Raw genomic sequence first — 26,440 nt, 5'->3', positions numbered from 1 at the left:
TGCTCCAAACTGAACTAGCATTGTCTCTTTGAATCGGGAGGGAGAAGGGACCGAGGCAGAGAAATAGAGGCGAAGAGGCGGGGCGGGGGCCGGACGTGGGCCGCGGGCCTCCCGCAGCCCCAGGGTCCCGGCCGGACTGGACTGCCGTCTGGGCTTTGTGCGCCCGGTGGCTCCAGATGTGCGGCGTGCGAGCGGCTTCCGGCGGCCTTCTCTCCACCCCACTCCAGCCCCTCCGCCAGGCCTGCTTGGAGAAGCTTAACTTAGCCTCTTGGAAACCAGCTCACAGTCAGATTCCCTGGCGACTTCCAAAGTCTTTCATTTTCCCGTCCCGCGATGCTAGATGCTCCGTTTCCTTTGGTCGAAAAGCCTCGCTCCCGCGTGCCTGCCTCTGCCCGCGGCCCCGCGGCCCCACTCCCCGACCCCAGACTCGAACCCCACCCCCGGGGAGGAGGCAGGGCCCCGGAGCACCTGCCCGAGGAGCCCAGCGGGATGTCCGGGTCCTGACAGAGCCAGCCGGCCCTCCCTCCCGCCCCGGCGAGGAGGGGGGTGGCGCAAGGAGACTTCCTGGAAGGTCCCACACACTCATGAGTCAGTGCGTCCCCAGCTGTCCCCAGGAGTGAGCTCCTCGGCGCGACTCCCACACTCAGCCCCTTCTCGGGGCCTGGCTGGGGGCTCGAGTGCCCCCTGCTCTTCTCCTGGGGCCCGGGGCGGCGGGGAGGGGCTGCTCACCTGGCAACCCCAGGGCCCACCGGCACCCGGTCAGAGTCAGGGCCTGGGGGGGCCGGGGAGATGGAGGCCCTTTAGGCTTCTTTTCCTCCAAGGCCCTTGGCCCCAGACAGACATGGGTTTTGTCTGCCGGACCCTCTCGAAAGAAGACGCGCGTTGGGTGCCCCTGCCGCACCACTCGGGCAGTTTTGCGGAGAATCTGCAGTTTCCGCGCTTGTCTTGGAAAAGACGGCCTTGTGGCCGCGTGGGCTGGTGTGAAGAGCGTCCGCCCCCCATTGACGAAACCGCATTTTCTTCCGGCTTGCCCTGGTCCCCCAGCCCCTTCACTTCATCGTCATTATTCTGAGCTTGCCATCCCGTCCCAATGGCCACGTGAGCCGTGTTACCATGGGCGGTCCGTGCACGCCTGCCAGACGGCGCGGTCAAGGTCCCCGTCCCCTCCCGCCTGGGACAAGACCCCAAACGTAGTCCCCTATGTCGCAAAGGGCGTCTTCTTGGGGGCGGGGGACGCCAAGGGCAAGCACCTCCTCACCCCACCCCCCAAGCAGAGCCTGGAGGAAAGCCCCAAAAGCGGCCCTCATGGTGACGGAAGGTGGGGCAGTGTCTCAAACCAAGGGGGGGTCCGAACAGGCTGAACAGTGGCCCCAAACACATCACAACCTAATCCTTGTAAAGGGGACCTTATTTGGACCGTCTTTGCAGAAGGGATTAAGTTGCAGGATTTTGAGATTAGCCTGGATTATCGGGCTGGGTCCTAATCATATGGGGTGGGGGGAGGGAGGCGGGAGAGATTTGCAGACCGTGGCTTTCAAGGCTGGGTGCGGCCACAAAACAGAGGGGCCGCAGCCCCCAGGAGCAGCAAGAGGCCAGAGAAGGATCTGGCAACCCTGCCCTCACCTCGCTCTCAGGCGTCCAGGTCCACAACCTGGAGAGAACTCCCTTCTGTGGTCGTGGAGCCACCGAGTCTGTGGCCGTTTATTACGACAGCCCCAGGAAACACACCCGACACCATAACCCAAGAGCCAACATCCCCGTATAACGTTTTCCGGCCATTACATTTCATTCTAAAGCATTACGTTCAACCAACCATTAACAATCCTTGGGTTAGAACGGTGGCAATCGTGGGGGCTTTGGGGGTTTATTTCCTTCAGTCTCTTTTCTGATTTTGAAGAAATACTCCTTACTGGTTTTTCTGCTTATGAATGTCATCTTTGGTCATCGCACTGGATTAGAAACTGCAGAAAAGGTATGAAGAAGAACCCCTTTAATACCACACGAGACTCTCGGGCACCAATTCCCGCTGGGGCCACGCAGGCCCAGGAAGGCCCCCCCCTCCCCGAGACAGGCCAGCTGGCGGAAATTCGGGCTAGGCCAGGACACGGGGCGGCCTCGTCCATCCAGGCCGACTCCTGCAGGCGCCGGGCGCACGGGCTGTGATTTCACAGCCGTAGTTGGTGCAGCTGCCAGCACAAGCTGACCTGGGGTTTGTCCCGGCATAGTTTGACTCCACGTCCGTCCGTCCGTCCCCCCCCACCACCGTGCCTAAAAATCCGAGCATTCTGGCCAAGCAGGGGATCATTTGAAACCAAAAACCTGGCAGCACCATCGGCTCCGAGGAGGCCCGTGTGAGTCATGAGCCAGCTCAGAGGCCAGGCGCAGAGGTGGGGTGAGGCCAGGCCGGACCTGAATCCCCGAAGTGGGTTCCCCACATGGCTCCATTATCCTCGTCTGTGGTTACATAAAACCCGACGCCCCCCCCCCCAGCTTAGAATCTGCCGCTGCGTTAGCATACGAAAGGCGGTGAGCGATGCCAGTGAGGGGGCAGGCTTCCTTTAACCCGGCACTGCCCGGATTGGACACCTGCCACCTGGGGGAGGCCGACCCCCCAACCCCCCCCCCACCCGCCCCCGGCCATAGCTTTGGGAAACTGCCCTGGAGAAGCCCGCAAGTCCCAGCCCCCTCCAGCCAGCCCACGTCCTGGGGTGGGCACCAATGCACAACAGCTCTTTCCAGACGGTTCTCAAGATGGTGCCTCCGTCCTTCACCCCCCCCCACCCCCACCCATAGATGTGTACCTGCCATCTGCCTGCTCCCAGCCACCTTCTTTTCAATGTCACCATCACCAGCGAGGGGCCTGGTACAGGGTGAGGCCTGTCTTTAAAGTTACCGCCCTGCACCCGCTGGGGAGGGGACGCCCAAGTAAGAGGCGCTCCCGGGGTGCCCTGAACGCCTGCCACCGGGCCAGGAGGATGATTCTGATGGTGCGGGCAGCATCGAGAGGGGCTGACAGGACCGACGGGGCCTTGTTCCCCGCGCCCCTTCTGAGGAGGGCTGTGAGGAGGTGGGGGGAGAGGAGACACTCAGAAAGGAAGGTCACGTTCTGAGGCTCTGGGCTCACGCTTCCGCCCCCGCTCACCCCCCTCCCCCAGCACGGATGCCTGCGAAGCCTCCATAATCGGCTCCGAGCTCCAGGGAACTCTCCCTCTAAAAAATGACTTTTCCGTTCATTTCCCGCTCATCCCCAGACTCACCACTGGAGTCCGCCTCCCTGACTTACAAGTAGAGGCGTTCCATCCTGACCCCCTCCCGCTGCTACCTTACCCGCCAGCAGAGCGGGCAGCCTCCCCGAGCAACACAGATTCCGGGCTGGGGCCGGCTGCATTCCTCTCCGGAACCTTCTCCCCGCTTTTTATCGTGCGGCCAACTTTCGGCTGCTCCTGAGCAAACGCAACCCGGCTACTCTCTGCCCTTGGGCCGGCCTGTTGCTTTGGGAGGAAGGGAACCAAGACGAGAGGAGACGGGGGAGGGCAGCGGCCCAGAAGGGCCTCACGCTCAGCCAGCCATCCCAGGCTGCAGCCCGGCCGGAGCCGGCGCTCCGCTCCTACAGGAGGCCCCGGCTGGCCGTGTGGTGCAAGGGGGGCCTAGGGGTTTGGAGGCCAGGTTCTCGGTAGAGTCTGCCCCCAGGGCCCCGGGGTTGGAGCTTCTGCCCAGAACACTGAAAACTCCCCCAAAGAGCTGGTGTCTTACATTCACCGCTGGGAGCCCTACATTCTGCCTGCTCGGCAAGCACCCAGTAGACGCTCACCGGGTGAACAACGAACTTAAAGACCCAACACGTGGACTCTCCCGACCGGCGCTGCCCAACAGAACGTTCTGCGATGATGTAAATGTTCTGTATCTACCGCATTCAATATGGCAGCCACGTGTGCCTACTGTTGAATGGGTTTCCTCCTCTCCTCCTCCTCCTCCTCCTTCTCCCCGGAGACATCGCATTCTCCATAAATGTCTTCACCAGAAGACAAACAAAGAGAAAAGCTACTTTTCAGCCAAGGCAAAGAAGGGCGGAAACTTCTATTTTAAACTCTTTCTTTGGCCCATCGTCCCAAGCTTCTCCTATCGAGTTCAAGTCCACAGTATTTACAGCCTGCTAGCGATGTGCCGTAAGAACATGGAGCCCTGTGGGTGGGGAGGACCCCGAAACTCCCCAGGCCAGCAGGCTAACGGAGACTGATGGGCCGGGTCAAGTTACCATGGAGAGAGAACACCTTCAGAGACGAGAAGTGCACAGCCCGTCCCAGAGCGTGGTCGTCAGATGGCCAGGGCACCCAGAGCGTGGAGGGAGGAATCGGGAGAGAGGGGCCTGGAAAGGGGGCCGGGCCAGGCTGGGAAGGGTCATGACCACCGTACTTGGGTTCCGTTTAGCCTGTGGGGAGAAGTGAACCAAGGTTTCCTTAACAGCAGGAGATCATGACCAGGTCTGTTCTGAATAATCACACGGACGGAGCCTCTGGCCCAGGCCCGGGCACACGCCGGGTCTCAGCGAATGCCACCGAATGCTGACGGGACCAGGGCAGCCTCCGTGTGGAGAGGGGTGCCATGAGGCTGGTCACCGAGGCCTGACCAGGTCCAGGCCAAGAGGCGGCCATTTGGGGAGAGGGGGGTTGACAAGAGGGTGTTGGGGGTGGTGCAGAGGTCAAGGAGACACAGATTTCTTGCTTGAGTACCTGGGTGGATGGTCAGGCTGAGACGTGACAGAAACAAAGGAAAGAGGTGTCATTGCATGGGAAAGGGAGTACTATCGAGGGGAGCCTCTGAGAGCCCGGGGTCCTGCCCACGGTCAGCCAGGCTCTGGCAGTGTCTTCCTCGACCGGCTCCCTGCCACAGAGTCACGCTCTCTCCCTCTTGCCGGCGTGGCCACAATGATGGCGACGGGGCCCTGCATACAGCTGGGCGTCCTGCACGTGAGGCTGAGGGCTCGCTGGGCCCGGGTCAAGGAAGGGGCGCGTGAGCCTGGGCAGAAAGACGGGTGGGGAGGGAGCGTCGGAGGAACCCGCCCGAGATCCCAGGGGGCACCCGCTTGTGAGGCGTCCCCCGTGAGGGCAGAGACACAGCCCCATCCACCCCAGCGGCCCAGCGGGGAAGGTACGTGAGGTTCCCGTAACGAATCGCCACAAACAAAGGGGCTTAAAATAACCAAAGCGGGTTCTCTCCCGTTCTCTCTTCTTCTGGAGGCCGAAGTCCAAAATTGAGGCATCGGCGGGCTGAACTTCTTCCAGAGGCTGTGGGGAAAACCCTTCCGGTCTCTTCCAGCCCCAGTCCCGGCATCCCCCGGAGTGGTCACCTTACTTCATCTCTGCCTACGTCTTCACACGGCCTTCTCCCCCCGTGAACGTCCCCTGTGTGCCATGTCCCTTCTTGGAAGGACCCCCAGCCGTGGGGTTTAGGGCCACCCTACCAGGAGCAGAACCTCATCTCGAGATCCCCAACCAACGACGCCCGGAAGAGACCGATGTCCAAGTCAGGTCACTCTCTGAGGCTCTGGGTGAACGTGAATCCTCAGGGGACACGACTCAACCTCCTACAGAAGGGATGAGGCCACCAACCTCAGAGTTGTCTGAAGGAGGAAGAGAAGGACCCAGAACACACACGACGGGCAGAAAGAGAAGGCTCTGAGGGATCCCGGCCGGGGACAGTCGGGCAGGCTGGCGGGCCGGGCCGCAGAAGGTGAGGGAGCTGACCGGGTGCGCTGTGGGAACCAGGGCAAAGGTTGGCCCGAGACAGTGGCCCAGGAAGCGGCTGCCCAGAGACGCTGCTAGAGGCCCAGAGTGTGGGAAAAGAAACCGGAAGGCCACTTGGGAGGTCTGAGTGTGGGCATCCCCACGGCCCAGACGATCCGCCTGGGGTCACACACGTGGGCACGGGGACACGTGAGGATGTTTCCCAACAGCGCCTGTAACGGAGGACCTTCCGTGGAACCCCGGCAGCAGGCCCGCGGGTAGACAGGCAACTTGGCCTGCCCGCACGGAGGAGCCCTCGCCCCGCGGTCAGAATAAATGAACTAAAGCTACGTGGACCCTGCGCGGACAGGTCTCAAAGCCATCCCGTCGCGTGGAAAAGCAAAAAGCAGCAAACGGCCACCGCCCCCTTGGACACCCGATGTGATGCCGCTGGTCTTCAGCACGAGACCACGAGAGACCACACGAGACCACGAGAGACCCACGAGACCACGGGTGTTGACCACAGACACGCCCGACGGGGAACGGTTCTAAATTCAAACAAGTGGTCACCCTGGCGGGGGTGGGCATGGGGAGGGTCACCCCAGGGGTTCAGACTGCACCCGTGATACCCTATAGCTCACGCCGGGTGGTGGGGGCACAGCCGTTCTGTTACTTTACTTTTCACATTTACGTGTCAACCAAGTTCTTTTTTTTTTTACTTTTTTTAACGTTTCTTTATTTTTGAGAGAGAGACAGAGCGTGAGCGGGGGAGGAACAGAGAGAGAGGGAGGCAGAACCCGAAGGAGGCTCCAGGCTCCGAGCTGTCAGCACAGAGCCCGAGGCGGGGCTCGAACTCATGAGCCGCGAGATCGTGAGCTGAACTGAAGTGGGACGCTTAACCCACTGAGCCCCCCAGGCGCCCCAGTACCAACTCCATTTTATAAAAAAGAGCAGCGAGTGAGTGAGCTCGTCAAGCACTGACCTGGGTGTGGCTTGTGCCAGAAACGGCCGTCCCCGGCCTGGTCCCACACACAGCCCCGTGAAGAACCTGAACGAAAGCAGGCCTCTGGAGGACTCGGGGTCCAAGGTCCCAGACACGGGAGACCAGGCAGGGTGGGGGACAGGAGGTCAAGCTTCGGGGAGGGGAGGGAGGGCAGCGGCTCTCAATGGGGATTCTACAAGGGTCAGAGGGGCAGGGCGAGGGGGCTGAGAGGCTGGGGGTCCAGGGCAGGACCCCGCCTGGACCGAGGTCTCAGCTGCAGGACGGCAGGGCTGACAGAAAGGAACCAGGGAGACGAGGAAAGGGTGTCCTGGGCCGGAGCCCGCACAGCCCCCACAGAGAGGATTCCGTGTGTCAGCAGGCGGTCCCATGCGAAACCCAGATCACCGACTTGCAGCTCTGGGCTTTGGCAAATTACGCCTTAGGCTTCCAAGTGGAGCCGTGCTAGCGGCTGCCAAGGGCTGACGGCACAGAACTGGCCAGTCTGAGCGCGGGGAGGCGCTGGCCAGAGGAGGCTGCGTCCACGCGGCCCGGGGCGCCAGTCTCCCAGGACCTCAACCCCCGAGCTCAGGAGCCGGTCTCCAGCCCGTCACAAGACCAGGCCCCCAGACCCAGCCCTGCTGGCGGAAGGGAGGGAGACCGAGAAGCGGCCCAGCTGCAGAGGCAAGGGGTCCCGGAGAAAAGTTCCCCAGGAAGGCAGAGGCGGCCGGGCGGTCCGGTGGTCACTGGCCTGACGTGGCCCCGGGTGGGCGGAGCTCCTGCTTAACCACGGATGTGAATCATTCGGCCGCCCTGCAGACCTCCAGCCGGGCGTCACCCTTCCCTTCCCACACCCGGCCCCATCCTGCACCACACGGGGCCTCAGACACGGCCGTGTGGACGTCCCAGCCTGTACAGACACACCCCGCCGACGCTACCACCCCCATTCCCTGCAAAAAGCTGCCCCTGGCCTCCCCACGAGCCTGGCGGTGTCCCACCCACGGGCAGGTGACACCTCTCCCCTCGGGGATGTTTGCGCTGGCCCCGGAAGCAGGCGCAGGAACGTCTGGGCAAGGAATTCTGGCGTCGCCAGAAAGATCTGGCTGCTAGCTACATGAAGACCTCAGCTGGAAGTTCGTCTAAAATAAAGTAATTAAGGGGGTGCCCGGGTGGCTCAGTTGGTTAAGCGTCCAACTTCGGCTCAGGTCATGATCTCGCGGTCCGTGAGTTCGAGCCCCGCGTCGGGCTCTGGGCTGACGGCTCAGAGCCTGGAGCCTGTTTCGGATTCTGTGTCTCCCTCTCTCTCTGCCCCTCCCCTGTTCATGCTCTGTCTCTCTCTGTCTCAAAAATAAACGTTAAAAAAAATTTTTTTAAATAAATAAATAAAATAAAGTAATTAAGGAATTCTATGCAAGCGACCGGACGAATAAAATAGACTTAACGGATTCTTCAGACGGTCAACAGTCACGTGTAGCTAGCGGCCCCTACACGGGACAGCGCAGACGCGGGACCTTTCCACCATCACAGGAAGTGCGACTGGGCAGGGCTGGTCTCCGAGGTGGGACGCGGGCTCCGGGAGAGGCGAGTCCCTTCGTCTCCGGGCCCCGACATCCTCCTTGAGAGGGGGCCACCAGCATGAACACGCACAGAAAGAGCCAAAGAATAGCTTGGCCGTGACCATCATGAGCTTGCTAATTTGACACTGGTTACCTATTCGCTCTGTCGCGGGAGCACCTTCCCTTCTGCAGGGTCACAGGGGGCAGGCGCAGGGGTCACGGGCCGATTGGCTCAGAGGGGCTCAGAGTCAAAGCCGCCCTCCCGCGGGCGGCCCGCCCTCGGCACCCCGCGCCTTCCCTCCGTGCTACCTACAGACGGGCGGCTGCCCCAGCCCCTGGCGACACGCCTCTGCCGGGCCCGAACGCGACCTGCATCAGGGCCATCGAAGACGGTGTCTCCCTGGACAGCAGGGGAGGGGCCCTGCTCACCCGAGAGGGCCAGGCCGGAGAGAGGGCAAGGCCATGACTTAACACACCGCTTACCTGGGCCCGTGGGGTCGCCAAGCTTCCGGAGACGGTTGCTGGAGGTCCGCGTGACTCCTAAAGACAGGGGCAGAAGGCACAGGTCACACACGGCCGCCGGCGGGTGGTTAACACCGGGCACGCCCTCACCTCTGCTCCTACAACGGGCTCCAGAACCAGAAACCAGAGGTCCTCGTCCTCCCCGGCGACACCCAGGCCCAGCAGCCACCTGTAAGGACAGCTGGCCACTGGCGGCCACCGGGCCAGACTCTTTACACCCATTTCTCACCTAACTCTTACCGCTGCCTTTTGCAGCCGAGTTTCAGTCGGGTCGAGGAACTTGCCCGAGGTCGCACAGCTCCTAGGAGTTGAGCCCAGAATGAACCCAAGTCCGTCCAACTCTAAAAATGTGGGCTTGGCCCAGTGCATCAAACCATCCTGACTGCCCGCGGGACGGTGAGGGGTGCTGGCTCCCGGTCAGGCACTAGTCACCCCCTGGGATGGCACACGTCGATCTGTATTGTGAATTGGGATCTCCCGCACCAGGGTCCCTGACGCCACCCCCCTCCCCCCACTGCTCTGAGGCTGGGCAGGGCGGGGCTGGATCCGGGAGGGTGGAGGACGAGCGGTCCTCCCCCACACCCCCCAGCGGGGAACAAGAACGGAGCCCCAGATTAACACCGCCTCGTGCCGCACACGCCCCATCCCGGCACCCACCCCTGGGGCCAGCGCGTGCTCCCTGGAGAGGCGTATGGCAGACAAGTCCCGACTCGAGGAGATTTGCGGAGGTGCTAAGCCGAGCCCAGCCGAAGCTGCCAGGAAGGGTATCCACGGGAGGGGCAGGGGAGCGTGCTACCGCGGCCAGATCACGGAGCTCTGGAAGTGTGCCGCCTGGGCAACCAGGCCATCCTTCGGAGAGCCGCAGGGACACCCCAGGTTGGCCGGCAGAGGCCCTCCCCACAGACGGCAAGATGAGTGGGGACAGGACCCACTCATCGGGGTTAACCCGGAAACCTGCCCGCAGCCTCCGCCGTCTGACAGCCACCCAGGATGCCGGGGCCAGAGATGCCCGCTCCCGTCTCGCAGTCTTCCGGAGAGGCTCTTACAATGCTCACTCACTCATTCGTCCCACAACCCCCCCCCCCCCCGAAACTGTGACCACCGGGAAGCGGAGGCAGCCAGCATTGTTCCTGAAGGTTCCAGAGCCCCACGCAGGGTGACCCACAGACCTGGCTTCGTGTGCAGCTCCCCGGGGACACCCATGCTCTGTACGTCTGAAGACAGTGGATTTAGTGACAGCAGAATGGGCACAGTGCATCCTTCAGGGTCTTTCTTACCTGCCGCTAAGCCCAGGCCTCTTTCTGGGGCTGGGGAGGACCCCAGGATGTGCCCCAAACGTTGAACCCACACCGAACAACACCAAGAGATGCATGGACACGAGACTCAAGGGCCTGGAGTGACCAGAGAGGCCTCTGGGAGGCAGGGACGACCAAGTTGACCCTCGAAGGAGGCAGGGAGGAGGGGGGACGCTGTGAGGTCACGACCACTTCCACTCGCGGAGGCTCTATGACCACTCCCCTCGCACCCCACAACGCAGGTGCCACCAGGGCCATTTCAGACAAGGGAAGCGAGACCTGGAAGGCCCCCCCCGGCCCGCCCCAGCCACGTCGGCGACCTGGTGGCCGACTCTATGTGTCATCATGACTGCATACCCCGGTGCCCAGATATGCAGCCAAACGTGATCTCTGGGTGTTTCTGGGTGAGGTTAGTGTCTGGATCGGCAGACTGGGCACAGCAGGCCGTCCCCTCGGCGTGGTGGGTGTGGACACGACCGAGGAAGGGGGTTGCTCTGGGCCTGACGGGAACACCGGTCCTCTCCTGCCCACGGCTGGGACGCACGGCGTCGGCCCCCCTGGTCCTCGGGCCTGAACTGCGGCACCGGCCTCCCAGGGCGCCCAGCTTGCAGCCGCAGCCCTGGAGTTCCTCAGCCTCCCTCATCACGTGAGCCCGTTCCCCGCTGCTCTGTGACGTCACCCGGCAGACACGCGAGCACCCGGGTGCCCGCCACCCCGATGAAACGTCTGCTCACCGCCGAGTGATGGAAACCGTCCCTCCTCGACTACCGCCCAGAACACGAGGATTGCAGGCCACCCCTGCCCGACGAGGCTGGACGGCGGCCTCAGGCCCTTGGGGGCGGGAACGTCCCGCATTGGGCTTCCAGAACTGACTGCTCCCTTCAGACCCGGAGAGGGTGGGGCCCTCAGTGGCTCTGGTGGGCTCCCCAGGGCTGGGAGCGGCGGGAGGGAGACGGGCCCTGCCCCCAAGGCTGCTGAGGCGGGAGTGTGGGCATCCCCAGCCTCCGACGGCCACCATGACGGTTGTGAGCTCTCTCCACACGCCTGAGTGGGAGCTACACTGCATGTGACAACCCACGAGAATGATCATCACCCCCCAACACACACACACACAGACACACACACACACACACACACACACACACAGTAAGCCACTCAGAGGTCCCGCCGTCGGGCTAAGAGTGGCACCAATGAGCCACAGCTGTGCCTATGGAAACAGTACGGGGTGAGGAACAGAGAAGGAATGGGCCCAACATTCCTGTGGATTGACTCACTTCCGGCTGCGACTCGCCCGGGGCCAGCTGGACGCCCACCCGTGCCCCTGTGGCGGCTTCCAGGCAAAGGTAGAAGGGAAAAGGACCCGTTCAGGCTCTTCAGCGCCCCCCCCCCCACCACCACCACCAGGGCGTCTGGTCCTCAAGCCCCATTCTGGGTTGGCTCCTCCCCGAGCCCCCGGGTGGGGCCAGAGCAACAGCATCTGTCTCAGATTTCTTGGGTGGAGTTTGTGTTTTATTTGTGCTGTTTATTTTTCCGATTTCCCCAAACACGCGGCTGGTGCCAGGCAGCCCCTGGCGCAGACAGGACGCCGGGCACGCTGCTTGCTGAGCCGGGGAGGTGGCGGGCCCGGGGTTCCCGCCCTCCGACGAACTCCCCGCCCGGGAGACACCCGCGGCCAAGAGCTACTGAAATCCAGCTCCCTGGACCTCATTCCTCGGGCCCGCGTCGGAGTCCGGCGAAGAGGGAGCTGGAAAGGCCTCCAGGACATCCAAGGGCTCCGCTGTTCCGGTTGAGAAGGGAGTTATTTTTATGCGATTTTAAAAGAAAACATATTCAGAAGGAGAGGAGGCCATGTGACATCCAGAGTTCGCCGGGTGCGAGCTGCACACCCCGGGAAACTAACACCCCCCCCCATCCGTTCCAGCCTCGCCACTCCCCCCAGCCCCCCCACCCCGGGGCGGTGGCACGGGGACCAAGACGAAATGAGGTCACACGCCGTGGCACTGGGCACAGTCCCGAGCTCAAAGGAAGCACCCGATAGATTAGACAATTATTACCATTGGCAGTAGGTTCATCACGGTCATACCAATTTTTAAATTATTATCGCTCACCTGCTGCATACGCCAACCTGAACCTGGGGACCTATAATTAGGAGCTAAGAGAGCTTGGCTGCCCAGAGCCGATGCATCTGAACGAAGGAGAAGTTGTAACCGAGGCCCCCGGCACGTTCCGGCCAGGCCGCTGCTATGCCCCGACCACCGCCAAAAAAAAAAAAAAAGTTCTTCCAGGAGCTCTACCTTACTCCCTCCCAGTTCAGGGAAGCCCCCACACCCTCCTGGTCTCCACAGCGATCTGCACGTTAGGGGAAGGTGGGCAGTTTTCTAGATCCAGAGAAAACAGCCAGGCTTTGGGGAGCTCAGACTCCGGGTGCTTGCCCTCCCAGACCCGGCCGCCCCAGAGACTCGGAGGCCGGGCCAAAGGCCGTTTCCCACGTGGGCACAAACTCCAGACCAGTGACCAACGCCAGCAGAGTGTGGCAGATAGAGTCCGCGAGATTGAAAGTCGCTTCAGACGAGACAAAAGTCAGCAGAGAGTGGAAAGCGGGACTCAGCCCCGGCCGGCGGCTCCAACAGAATGAAAACGCAGCGTTCCAGAGCAGGAAAGAAGAGGCCAGAAGATGCGCGGGGCCTCCCCGGGCCTCGAGAGAAAGACGAGGATCCCACGCGAGGCTGGGAGAAGGGGGATGGTCCGCGAGGCATTTTCCTCGTAGGAGCAGCGTTTGGGGTGGGGGCCGCCTCCAGGCAGCAAAAATGGGTCCAGGTAAACCGGCTGGTGCCCCTCTCGCCCCTTTGCCACACTCCCCAGGGGCGGCACAGCCCGGGTGCCTGTGTCACGGAACTGGGGAGCTTGCCCGGGGAAGGGAGGGCAGGGTGCGAAGACATTTTATCTTTCCCTTCCAAGCACGTTTTTGTGATGGAACCCAGGAAATTACAAGGTTGAAATGGTTAAACAGGCACTGAGGAACCTAACTAGACTCTCGAGTTAATAGGTTATTATTCGTGATTATTTTTAATGACTGGAACACCACACGTAGTCTCAGAGCCGCTGCCTCCGCCCAGGATCTGGCGGCTGGCCCCAAGCCCCGCTGGGGTCGTGCACCGCCCAGACACCCTGACCCCGGGGGAGGGGACACCGCCCCCCCCCCCCACACACGCGCACCCCATTCTGCTCTGTGCCAACGGCGAAGGAGGTCTGGACAGGACCTTCCTCCAATTAAAAGTCACCATTTTCTCGGGGCGCCTGGGTGGCGCAGTCGGTTAAGCGTCCGACTTCAGCCAGGTCACGATCTCGCGGTCCGTGAGTTCGAGCCCCGCGTCGGGCTCTGGGCTGATGGCTCGGAGCCTGGAGCCTGTTTCCGATTCTGTGTCTCCCTCTCTCTCTGCCCCTCCCCCGTTCATGCTCTGTCTCTCTCTGTCCCAAAAATAAATAAACATTGAAAAAAAAAATTAAAAAAAAAAATAAAAGTCACCATTTTCTCAAAAGGGAGCCTTGCAGGCAGAGGTCCGTTTTCAATAAAGAATCGGTTTTCAGTTTTTGTCTTCAAACTCATGAGAGACTCTCAGGAAAGGACGGGGAGGTCCCGGCGACCTTGGCCCAGAGCTGCCTGCCCCTACCCAGCGGTCCCCTCCTCCTTCAGCCCGGGGGGGGGGGGGGGTAGGGGGGGCCCAGGACACACAGTCTTTACCCCCCTTTCTCCAAGCTCAAGTGCTCACGGAAGCTGTGAAGGGCTTCCCCCAAGTCAAGGTTGCAGGTGGGAGTAAAGAGTCAAATTCCAGGCTTATCTTCAGAGGAACCTGAGATAAGGAGATAACACCTCCTCCCTCTTCTCCTACCCTCTGCCCTTGGCCTTTGCTGCCAGGAAGTGTGTGTGCTCTGGACAGGTACACTAGGGAGGTGCGGATGCCCTCCTGATGGTGCCCCAACCACCACCCCACCCCACGCCCCTCAAGAGAACCTTCTCCCCACCAAGGCCGGCAGCTGGGGCTGCGGATCGAAGCAAACCTCAACGTATTCTCCCACGTGGCGAGCAATCCTTTTGCCTTTGGAAACGTGCTCGGGCAAGGGACGCAATACTGCGGGAAGTTCTGTTTTCTGCAAAGCCTCGGGCCTTGAAGCCAGGGGTCCCAGTCCCTTCTCGGACTCCCGCCCCCACCTGCCATCCCCTCTCCGGTGTTGACGGTGCTCCCAGCCCACGGTCCGCCCGGCTACCAAGCGCCGGCGGAAGGGGCCGCTGGTTCTGGTGCGGTGCCCTCGGCCGCGGTTGCTGAGGCTCAGGGTTGGGGCCCGGCTGCAGGGCCGGAAGAGAAGGCCCCAGGCGGTGGCCGCGTCGCGGGCAAGGGCTCTGAGTGTGCGGCGAGGAACCAGGGCGCACGTCCTCCTCCAGCTCGGACCACATCTTCGGGTGGGTGTTCAGCCTGTCTGAGCATCTTGGCAGATGCAGACTCGTGAAAGATCACTGAGTGCCTACTCTGCACCGGGCACCGTCCAGGGAGCGGGGGACACGACGGTGACCCAAAGTGCCCTGGCTGCTCCTGGGGCCCCTCCACGCGGGTATCTGGCTCACACCTCGGGGAAGAGGTGTCACCAGATGGCCACGTCTGTCACACAGCCATCGGTGCTGACCAAGGACCCACAGAGCCCGTCCCTCAAAGGTTCACCAGCGGGGCATCTGGACTCTGGGCCCCACCCGTAGAAACTACATTGCCCTGTGAAATCGGAAGTTCAGGGGCGCCTGGGGGGGCTCAGTCGGTTAAGCAGCCAACTTCAGCTCAGGTCACGATCTCACCGTTAGTGAGTTCGAGCCCCGCGTCGGGCTCTGTGCTGACCGCTCGGAGCCTGGAGCCTGCTTCGGATTCTGTGTCTCCCTCTCACTCTCTGCCCCTCCCCCACTTTCTCTCTCTCCCTCAAAAATAAACAAACGTTAAAAAAATTTTACATCTGAAGTTCAGATAAACAACAGATAATCTTCAAGCATCATCCCTTGCCCTCCCAGGCTCTCCTCTGAGTGACAGAAGAGATGCCGTCCACGGGACGAGGTCTCCAGGTCCCCCGGTCTGCCACCCAGCGAGGGGCTTGGGAGGAGAGCGGAAGGTGGGAGCAAGGGAGAAACGGGGTACCTCCTTCCCGCTCTCTCTGCCTTGGAGGTCACGTCTGGCCTCTGCCGAAAGCTGCAGCCCCCGTCAGGCAGGCCCGCCTTCGTCCCCAGCGTCGGGGGACTCTGGACCGGTGACAGGACCTCCTCCCTCTGACCCTCCGATCTGGCGGGGAGGGGGTGGCGGTGGCTTCCTGCTGCTGAAGATCTGTAGGTCATCTCGGCAAAGCCACCGAGAAGGGCCCTGACAACGTGTCGACACGGTCAAACGTTCTTGCAAAATCTACGAACCAGGAAATACCTTAAATCCAATCGGTTAAAATCCCTGTCTGTGTCCACTCTGAGCTCCTGCCCAACACACTCCTCCTGTGCAAGGAGCCACCGGAGGGGTACTGCCGACTGGGGGTGCCGGCCCAGGAGAGGTTGGATGGAAAGCTATGTAGTTGGGACTCAGCTGGGTTGCATTTACACAGCTCGCACCTTTCTGCGTCTACTTAGGTGACCGCTGGCCATTCCGCGGAGGGAGCCCGGCGATGCGCCTTCTGGTTCCCGTCCCCACCCGTGTGCTGCGCACGGTCAGAGGGGCAGGGCAGGGGCGTGGCCCGAGTGCATGCCAGAAAAATGTGGGCAGAGGGGGAGAAGCGAGACGAGATGCGGCTTGTATGGAGCCAGAAGCTCGTCTACGGAAAACCATTCCAATCACCAGACAGAGTTGTAAGCGGAGAATTCAGTTCTCGTCCACATTGAATCAAAACGACAAGTACCCCCGGCCAGGAATAAGGGTACAGTTATAAATGCCCTGTACTTTTATTTTTAAGGTTTATTTTTATTTTTGAGAGAGTGAGAGAGCGCACGCAAGTGGAGGAGGGGCAGAGAGAGAGAGAAGGGGGGGGGGACAGAGCATCCGAAGCAGGCTCTGTGCTGAGAGCATGGAGCCCACCGCGGGGCTCGAACTCACGAACCGCGAGATCGTGACCTGAGCCAAAGTGGGACGCTCCACCGACTGAGCCACCCAGGTGCCCCGCAGTGTCCCGTACTTTTCTGTGTCTGTCTTAAAAACAGAAATTATCTTCAAAATAGAATTTATCAGAATTCTTGTGTTTAGAGGGCAAAAATCGTGGCAATATCACAAACTGTGAAGTCACACTTTTTAATGCATCCCAACTACTGAAGATAAAAAAAGTAAACTTTGAGTAACCAGGAAGATGAATGAAATTTCTCTTCTCTCTCTTTCTACCTCTCTCTCTCTCTTTCTGTTCGGAATAAATGATATGACCAAGTCCTCAGGTAAAAGAAGCGATCAGAGCGTGTAGCCAAAACAGTAGGAAAAAAAAACCAAAACATTGCTTCGGAGACAGGACAAGTGGTTTCTGGATTTTCTGGTGCTTATGGTATATGCCAGCTGTTTAAAATTTACAGTTTGGGGGCACCCGGCTGGCTCCATTGAGGTTGTGAGCTTGAGCCCCACGTTGGGCACAGAGATTACTTAAAGACTCAGATCTTTTGGGGGCGCCCGGGGGGCTCGGTCGGTTAAGCGTCTGACTCTTGGTTTTGGCTCAGGTCGTGATCTTGCACTTCGGGAGTTCGAGCCCCGCGTCGGGCTCTGTGCTGACAGCTCAGAGCCTGGAGCCTGTTTCGGATTCTGCGTCTCCCTCTCTGCCCCCCTCCCCTGCTCACACTCTCTTCCTCAAAAATATATACACGTTTCAAAGAAGAGAAACAAAAATAAACAAACTACAGTCTTCTTTAAAAATAAAATAAACCTCGCGATGTGTTGTCACTTCCTCACCCATCCTAAACAAGAAATCACGTTCATACTTTTCAAGAGCTGTATACGCCCCACACCACCTGGACCTGCCCCCGGCTGCCCCTGTCTGCCACCCGTGTGACAAATTCCCCACCCTGAAGCCCTTCGGTTCCGAGTCCTCAAGCGATTTGTTTCCTGGTGAGACACCAGTGCAAACAGCCCACGCGGGAGACAGAGGAGATTAACAAAGGGCCGACGGACCCCCGGGAAGATCGAGGGTAATGTGGAGAATGGTTACGATCAGAAACTGCCGACCACGGCAAAAAGGGGCAGCAGGAAGGTGCCCCAGAACACGGCGAAAGGCTTCGTCCGCCTCCGGGCCCCGCTGTTTAATGGCCCCCGAGTCACCCAAAAGGCAGCGGCGTTTCATCCAAGCTTTGGATGGTGGTCAGAGCATAACCGGAGGACAAACCACAGAGAGAGGTGGGGTCAGGGGTGCAGAGGCCCGGGAAGGGCTGGCGAGGGGAGTCAGCGCCCACAGAGGCCCAGCGGGCAGGCGGCGCTGTTGACCGGCCTGGAGTTCCAGAAGTCTCTGCAGGAGTAACCAGGCAGCAGAAGGAATGGTCATCAGGAGAGGTGACTGGTCACCTGGGGCGACTGGCCCCAAGACTAGGGCACTCAGGCTGGCCCAAGGAAGCCAAGGGACACCTCCCAGGGTCCAGACGCACCTGTTCATGGGGCCAAAGGAGGGACAAAGAGAAGGGGGTATTCCTGGCATCACTTGCCAGCCAGAGACAGGAGTCAAGCCCTGTAGGCAAGCGGGCTAATCTTTTCCTGAGCTTTAATAAAAAACATTCTCTATCCTCACATGGCGGGTAAGGGGACACTCTGGTCTCTTCTTCTACTTACAGGGACACCAATCCCACCACGGGGGCCCCACCCTCAAGACCACCTGAACCGAATTACCTCCCAAAGGCCCCACTTCCAAATACCACCCCCCTGGGAATCGGGGATCGGACGCAGGGACTTGGGGTCGACGTTCCAAACACGCGAATCCTCGAAGCTGAGAAACACAGCAGATGGCACTTTCTGTTCATCCAACGTCCTTATAAACCGCAGCGGCAGGAACCCTGGTCTGGGCACGGAGGCAAGCCCAGGAATGAAGGAAAAAGGGCGGCGGCGTGCGTGACGTTTTAGGAAGCTAATTACCTGGAGAAATTTCCAGAAAGCAACAGCCCGTGTCCCACCTACTGTTAAGATCTCCGGCTCAGCACAGAACCCTCGACCGGAGTCCTGGGCCCACTCCCAGCCATCACAGAAGAGGCTGCAAGTCAGCAGCTAGGAGGGATGGCTACATCAACCACGGGACATCCACTCCGAGAGCCACTGAAGTTACAGTTCTGGGGTCCACGCAGGACCTCTGACTTCGAGCGGAAGGAGCAGAATTAAAATGGTTTTTCCAGGGAACACGAGCCTCCTCTGATAATCAAATCAAATGACACGTAGGCCTGTGCGTGTGGCCAAGGGTGCACGAAAGCAAAAATTACGACCGATGGGACTGAAGAATCTGTCCTTCCAACTTCCTGTTCACAACGGCCATAGGTTAGGAGCCAAACAAACAACCGGGGGGGGGGGTTCGAAAAGGCAAAAGACAGAGTAAGAGGCACGGCGTTTATTTTTAGAAAGTTTTCCTTTAAGAAAACAACAACAGGGGCGCCTGGGTGGCTCAGTCGGCTGAGCGCCCGACTTCGGCTCAGGTCATGATCTCGCGGTCTGTGAGTTCGAGCCCCGCGTCGGGCTCTGTGCTGACGGCTCGGGGCCTGGAGCCTGCTTGGGATTCTGTGTCTCCCTCTCTCTCTGCCCCTCCCCTGCTCATGCTCTGTCTCTCTCTCAGAAATAAATAAACATTAAAAAAATTTTGAAAAAAAAAAGAAAACAACAACAAAAAAAGGTACACACGCAAAGGTCTGGCCGCTCAAGTGTCAAGCCCCAGCTCCCAGGAAGCTGCGACCATCCAGAACGGATTGGATCGCCAGGGCTGAGGGTGTGCCGCGACTCAGCCCCCCCCACCCATGCCACCACCTCCCCCTCCCCCTCCCCGGCCTCACAGCGCCGCCTCTGTGTGCGATGGGATGTTTCTCCCCGACCTGCGTTCCCCACACTGTCTACACTGGGGCACCTCTGTGCAACAGAAGTCACGGTTTTGTTAGCGACTTTCACAAACTAACCCCCAAATCCGTCTGAAGTTGATTAGCCGGGTCCTTAACAGGCTGATCAGGAAGGCAACGGGCGTTGGATTTAACCCACTTCCAAGTGGCTTGGGTTACAGGAGCTTTATTCTCCCGCTGGGATCTGATCCCCGGTGGAAACAGGAGGCACGGTCCACCGGGAAGGCTGTGAAAGCCCCAGGATGCAGGTCAGATTGAGCCGCGGGCCAAGCCCGGGGCCGCCTGCCAGCTCGCCTCTGCCCAGCCCTTCCTGGTAACCACACTCCCCGGGAGCGGTCTCCACCCGGGGCAGGCAGTCACTGCCGCCTGCCTTTCAGCCGCTGCCCCAACACGCCCGGCCCGGCCGGGACAAGGGGCCCTGGCACAGCCCTCGGGGACTTCCACGGCTGCCGTGGCCAGCCCTGATTCCCAGGTGCGGCCTTGAGGGCCCCACAAGGCCCAGTCACCGCCTGGGCATCCCCGCACCACCCCTCGAACCGCCCAGGATGAGCAAGGCCTCTCCAGGAGCCAGAAAGGGGGCAGTGGACAAGCCCCCCCAACGCCCTAGCTCGGCCCCACTCTGAAACCCCCGGCCAGGGAGGACACGAGAGGCGGCTCTCCGGGGGGTGTCAGTCAGCAAGACAGAGGTCTTTCCCGCCCTCCTCGCCCCACCCAACACTGGGGCCCACACCTGCGGGCCGGGGTGGCCCTTGGGGATCCCTGTCCCCCAAGACGACAGGCCTCTGCAGGTGTGGAGCCAGCATCGCTGGGAGCGCGACCGGTGACGTGTGCTCCCGCCAGAGGAGGCGGGCGGCCGGGCTCGGGGCCACCCTGTGACCCGGATCATCTTACTGTCCCCGCCGCTGCCCCTTTCCCCGCCCTGGAGGCCCGCAGGCTGCCAGCAGTCACGCTTCAGAGAACCAGGTCAGATTAGGACGGGAACAAAGCCCGGCTCTTACAGAGCTCCAAAGGCCCGAGAGGGCAGACGCCTGGGAGCCGCCACCCCCTTCATGCGGGCTGCAGTGGACCTGGGGTGGGGACAGGGAGATAAGGCAGAGAGAAACTGGGCTGGGAGCAGAGTACCACACTCAACCTTGGGGACCCAAGGCCAGGCCACCCTTCCCCGGCTGCAATGGGAGACACCAGAGTACAGGAAGGACGCTGGGAGCCCTTCCCAGCAACTCAGCAGCGCCCGGTAGACCCTTCTGGAAGGAGCGACGGAACCCACAGGGAGAGCTGAAACGGGCCAGGAACCTCGGGGGGGACAGGCACCCCACAGCTCAGCCAAGGTCGCTCTGGGAGACCGAGTCCCTCAGCACGGTGGGCGCCGGGGTCTCGTGGGTTCTGTGTGGTCTTGTCTACAGGTTCCCAGGGGGCTGCACCGCCCCTTACCCCCACTGATGTCCCCAAACCCCCCCCCCCCCCCGGCCACACCTAGAGCTGGGCATTCCTAGATAACAGTGCCAGCACAGAGGGCCGGGAACCCAGCCCGTCACCTCCCTCCACAGCGAGGCTCGCACCCCTGGGGCCTTGGGCCTCTCTCTCCAGCCCTCCCTCCCCCAAGGCCACCAGCTGGATCCGCCCCGGAACTGGCGCTCCTCGCCCCTGGCTGGGCCCTGCGCTGCCGTGGGCTGAACCTTCCTTATCGAGTACATCTTAGGCAAACTGCATATCCCACACAACAGTGCCCGTGGACAAACAGCCTTGCGGAAATAAGGTCCCGCCCCAGGTCCCATCCACGTGGGGCGGCCCTGGGGCGGGCAGGAGAGTCTCGCCAGGCTGCCCAGGGAGTTGCGGGGGAGGGGGCTGCCTTCTTCCTCCTGGGGTCCCTGGGTCTCCAGGTGAGATGTCCTCTGCAGACGCCCACCTGGGAGCTCCACGCCCATGGCCGGCCCCCCATTGCCACCTGGGCCGGGGCTCTAGGCCTCTGCTCTGAGAGGCAATCTCACGTCCCCTCTGCACCTGTCCTGGCTTGGACACGGAGGTGGGTGGGCAGAGCGGGGCTTCCAGAAAGACGGTGGGCGACCTCCAACTCAGGTCTCTCACTCTGGCCTCTCAGAACCCCGCTGGCCTGGCTGGGAGGTGCTGGTGGGCAGGTGTCTGTGAGCTGGGGCGAGCCAGAAGGCCAGGCAGGGAGGTCACCCCCGTCTCTGCGGGAGGCCAGGAAGAGGGACGGCCCCCGGTCTCGGGCTCAGTCAGCTCGCTCACATTTGTGGGGTTCGGGGATCCCCAAGTTCCGTGGTCCTGGGCACCAGCCCGCAGTAGTACAGGCTAACTGCACGAGGCAGCTCTTTCTCTCTGCCCACGTCCCCAGATGAGCCAGAGCAAACAGGCCTGGCCCCCAGGAGACAAGGGACAGCAAGGACAGGGCAGGAGAAGGGGCCAGAACAGAGAAGAGGAAGAACCTTGCCCACGCTCACCCGGCAACCCGTCAACCCGGGGTTAGCTCACTGGGGAAGTGTTCTCGGAGGTTCTTCGCCCTTCCCATAAGTCAGCTCCTAGGGCACTGGGTGTGGAGAAGGCCGCCCACTCCGGGGCCCAGCTGCGGACGTAATCTCTCTAAGGCCATTGCCCTGGGGTCCAGCCTCCTACCCGGGCCTCTGGAGAGGTCACTACAGGGCAGAGCTTTTTAACCCCTGGTAGGCCAGGTACCCCTCTGGGAATCTCCTCAAAGCCACAACGAATCTCTGAGTAATTCCCCACTGTGGCCGGTGCACACACGGACCAATGCCCACCCCCCTGTCCCCCGTTTCTGTGGCTCGTGGGCCTCAGGGAAGCACCTGTGCCACTGAGGGTTCCCAGGGGAGCCGGGGACACTGGAGGGCAAGGTCTGTGTGACCTGGTGTGCAGTGAGGAGCCCCAGACCCAGAACACCAGAAAACCCGGGGACTCAGGCACGAGGCGGCTGCAACACCGAGGGGCTGCGGGAGAAGCCTGGGCCTCACTCCCGGCCTCTAAAGCCGCAGAGGTGCGGGGAGGACCGGACAGCTCCTGGACTTCCTGGCAAAGGCAGGGACACGCGGCCTTCTCCTCCTTCCTCCTGCTGATGAGGACCATGAAGACAGGGGCGCCCGGGTGGCTCGGCCGGTTAAGCGTCCGACCCTCGGTTTCGGCTCAGGTCGTGTTCTCACGGTTCCTGAGTTCAAGCCCCGCGTCGGATTCCGTGTGGGGCCTGCTGGCGCTTCTCTCTCTCCCCCTCTCTCTTCTCCTCCCCTGCTCTCTCTCTCTCTCTTTTTTCTCTCAAAACAAATAAACTTAGCAAAAGTCACTTAAGAAAATAAAAGAATGATGCTGACCGTAGCCGCCAAGGTACAGAGCAGGCCTTTCTAGGCCTTTCTACGCACGAGCTCGTGCGGTCTTCACAAGTCAGCGTCGACCCCATGTAACAAATGAACCAAGCGAGACCAAGTACCTTGCCCGGCAGTGAGGGAGGTGCCAGGCTCGGATTTAATTCCAGGAGCCCCGCAATGAACCACGGGGCCACGCGGCCTGTAGACTGACATCGGTCCTGGCCCACTGGAGCCCACAGGGGAGGTGGGCCCGGGACAAGCCTGGAGAGGCACGGGAGCTGCTGTCCTAAAGCCCCATCTGGGCATCTGCCATGTTCTCCACCTGGAAAGCTCCTTTTTATTCTCCTACCTACTCACAGCTTCTCACTTCTCAAGGCCGCCCACTCAAGCCTCCCATCACGCCCGTGGTCCCCGCTTCCAGGGTATTGGGTAGCATCTGGAGCCCGTGTGGCGCAGGAACACAGGCGGGAAGGCCATCATCCACCTGCTTCTTGCCCCTCCAGGGAGCATGCGAGCTCCCTGCAAGCGGGGACCACGACCTTCCATCACCTCTGTACCCTCGCGGCCTTGCCTGTGCACGCCCAACACACAGTGTGTGTTCAACGAATGCGTACGGACCCGAGACACTTGGGATCCCCCCACAAAACATATCTTCAAGTTTTTCCTCTTTCCAGGGGCGCCCGGCTGGCTAAGTTGGCTAAGCGTCCAACAGCGACTCAGATCACAGTCTCACGGTCCGTGGGTTCGAGCCCCGCGTCGGGCTCTGCGCTGTGAGCCCAGAGCCTGCTTGGAATCCGTCTTCCTCTCTGTCTTTCCCTCGCTTGTGCACACACCTGCTCTCTCTCTCTCGCTCTCAAAAATAAACATTAAAAAAAAATTTCCCCTCTTCAGACACTCACGAGTACTCAAAGGCAGCTCTACAGAGAACACCATCATAATCATTCCATTTATTTCCGAGCCCGTAAATAGGTCCAGAAGCAACGATCCCACTCAATCCAGGAAAGAATAAAAGCCTTCTTCGTTGTCCTTGGATTTTCAATACTGGGGGATTTTTAACACCGTTTGAGGCTCCTTAATTTTGTGGCGTTCATGCTACGTAGGGGTCGGTCTGACTTCTGCCAAGCAGCCCTGTGGAACCGGGGCACCAGGGGAACAGGAGCGTGTTCAGAATGGGGCCGAGAGGCCACCCCGCCCCTGGGCCAGTCCCCTCCTGTCCGATCCCACACAACTACAACGGAGTGACCCAGCCCACCTTGGACCGCTGCCAGCAGGGGAACAAACTGGAAGGGGTCCAAGCCCTCCACGCACCCATCCTGCAGCACCCCGCCCCGTTAGGTACACACAGGAGCCACGGAAGCTAACTTTACAAGAGCTGGTTCCTACTCACCCCCGTAAACTCTCCTTCCACTGACTGCACAAAGCTTCAGCTTTGTTGTTTTTATCTACCTGGGGGAAGGCGGAGAAGGCGTGGAGGAGAGGAGAGGTCGAGCCAGCTTGGGGGGCCCTCTGGCATCCGTGTAGGACAGTCTCCCCAGGGCAAGAGCCAAGGACCTGTGACCTGGGAGGACCCCGATCACACCCACTGTCCAGACCCACCGGCAGGACGTGAGGTGTAAGGAGACAAGGGCAAGAGCAAACAGGGGTCCCTGGGCCGCACGGGGCTAGTGATCCCAGGGAGAGGGCCTCACGCAGCAGCAATGCCCACAACCATCTCAAGTATTTGGAGCATGCTGGGGAGGGAGGCCGCGAGCCAAAGCCCAGGCTATGCCACCTGGAAGCCCCCTCCTCCCCCACCATCACATCAACGCACCCACGCTTCCGAGATAGAGCCGGGTCAGGGCCGCGCTGTTGGCCACAAGGGGGTGAAACTTGACATTCTAAGCCACTGACCCAGAAGGGTATTTTAAAGGAAGTTCTGAGTAACCCTCTTTGAGACACGTTATTCTTTATTACTCATTTGGGTTCCTGAATGTGGAAAGCAGGAGACTGAGAAATGACCCACAGGCAGGGGGGTGGCCCAAATGGCCTCTTCGGTTCCCGGTGAGTCCCATGATTCTGGCTTCTTATCAGTAAAAATCAAGTCACGGGTCCCTGGCAGAAAACTTCATGTCCAAATAGATTAAGAACGCAGCTAGCAAGGTGAGCAAAGGGCAGATGCCACTGAATTCAGGGCTGAGGATCCTGCCTGGACCCTTTAGGGGTGAGGGGGGAGCCACAAAGAAAAAACAAGAAAAGAGAGAGGAGGGAGATCTGGATTACCCTGACCTGCCCTTCAGTGCTTGTGGCCTCAGTTTGCCCATCTGTGAAATGGAACTTCAGGGTGATGAGAGCCAGCGAGGCCTCCTCCACCCGAGTGAGGGCAGGCCCACTGGTGGAGTTAGGCTGGGTGCCAGGACGCGGAGGGCGCTGTGAGACCCACCGCATGAACCCTCGTTACCCCCCCCCCCCCCCCCCAGCGCTGCTGGGCGGTCCCATTTGGCGAACTTTCACGGCATCCGCTGGGTACAGGCAGTCCATCTGAAGGATGCTGCGCGGCCTGGACCACCAGCCCTGGAGGCTGAACCGGAGGAAATCTTCCACCAGCCCCTCCCCCCCCCACCCCGCGCACACCGGGACCCTAAACTCCCCGACCGGCCGGCGGCTGCGCCCGCAGAGCCGGCGAGGATGCAAGGGGCTAGGAGAGCGAGCAGGAAGTAGGGCCAGCCCGGGGCAGCGGCCCCCACGGCAGCCCCCTCCAGACCTCCGGGCGACCCGCGGCTGACGGCGCCGGGGAACCGTGGGCCAGGTGGGGGGCGGGGCCGGCCGTGCAGGGGTCAGAGGGCCCGGGCGCCGGGACCCTCGCCCCGACCCCCGCCCCGGTGTCCCGCACATGCGCGCGGGCCCCGCGGCCTGGGAGCAAAGGGGGGGCGCCGAGTCCCTCGAGGGGCTCAACGCCTGGCGGCCCCTCGACCCCCACCCGGGGTGGGGGCCGCGTCCACCGGCCGGGCGCGAACTCCCCACCCGCCACAACCCGCGCCTGAGTCCGGCGGCCCGCCCCGGCCCAGGTAAGGAGGGCGCGTCCCGCGACCCCGACCTCCCCCCCACCCCCACCTCCCCGCGCTCCGGCCGCGGCGCCCACCTGAGTACGACTTCTTCATGGTGCCGCCGCGGCCGCCGCTCCCAGGAAAGTGTGGCTGCGGGGCCGCGGGGCGCGGGCTCCCGGGTCGCTAATCCCGGGCCGGGATGTGCGCGGGGTGGGGCGGGAGGAGGGGCGGCCCGGCCCCGCCCCCGGGCCCGCCCCCGCCCGTGGATGGTGCGCGCCCGGCCCCGCCCCGCGCTGCACCTGGCGCGGCCCCGCCCCCGGCCCCGCCCCCGCGGCCCCGGCGCAGCGTGTCCGACGGTGAGCGGGGGGCGCCCAAGTGGTCCGCGCAGGGCCCCTCCCCGTCCCCCAGCGTGGAGGGCTGGCTGCGGGGGCGTCCGGCCACCTCCCTGCGTAGGGGGCGGAGAGGGCCAGGTGGCCCCGGGGGAGGAGGGAGCGCGGGCAGCGGCCTCGGCACGGGCGGGCCAGCGCGGGGTGGGGGGACTGGGGGGAGGGGGTTACACAGGCTTCGTGGACCCGGGCAGGGCGAGCGGGGAACCTGTCCCTCCACCCTCTGGTAGTCAAAAGCGCAGACTGCAGTGACTCCTCCGATGAGCCCATCTGTAAAATGGGTGCGTTGGATCCGATCATTTCCCTTCCGTCTGAGAAAACATTGGTCGGCTTTGCGCCAGGTCCTGTGAGGAGGGCGGACACGGGGTGCGCGCCTTTCCAACCCGCTTAATACACGCAGTGATGAGGGCGCGCGCGTCCTGGCAAAAGGTGTACAGAAGAATTCTGTATCCTTAAGGAAATTTTCCGTAATGAAAAAAAAAAAATGTCTTAACGTACAGAGGTGAAAGCGATACATTTTGTCTCGAGGGTGAGGTCAGAGCTTTATTAAGGCGGTGCCAGCA

At 61.4% G+C, this 26,440-nt stretch overlaps 1 protein-coding gene across 2 annotated transcripts in view; it reads right to left on the bottom strand.

Annotated features, from left to right (window-relative positions):
* Positions 1 to 25,653, bottom strand: part of SEPTIN9 (septin 9) — a 149,093-nt gene extending 123,440 nt beyond the window's left edge. Inside the window, exons 1-2 of one of the 2 annotated variants that reach the window (XM_030295746.1) lie at positions 25,587 to 25,653; positions 8,742 to 8,798 (exon numbers count right to left, since the gene is read on the bottom strand). In XM_030295746.1, the coding sequence (XP_030151606.1) occupies positions 8,742 to 8,798; positions 25,587 to 25,605 (76 nt within the window). In that variant the 5' untranslated portion in view covers positions 25,606 to 25,653. The remainder of the gene's footprint in view (positions 1 to 8,741; positions 8,799 to 25,586) is intronic. The other variant, XM_030295748.1, reaches the window with a different exon arrangement.
* Positions 25,654 to 26,440: the final 787 nt, after the last annotated feature.

Source organism: Lynx canadensis, chromosome E1 (assembly GCF_007474595.2).
Source record: "Lynx canadensis isolate LIC74 chromosome E1, mLynCan4.pri.v2, whole genome shotgun sequence".
Lineage (NCBI taxonomy): Eukaryota > Metazoa > Chordata > Mammalia > Carnivora > Felidae > Lynx > Lynx canadensis.
Note: the sequence above shows the minus strand (reverse complement) of the source record. Positions and strands in the feature narration are given on the sequence as shown.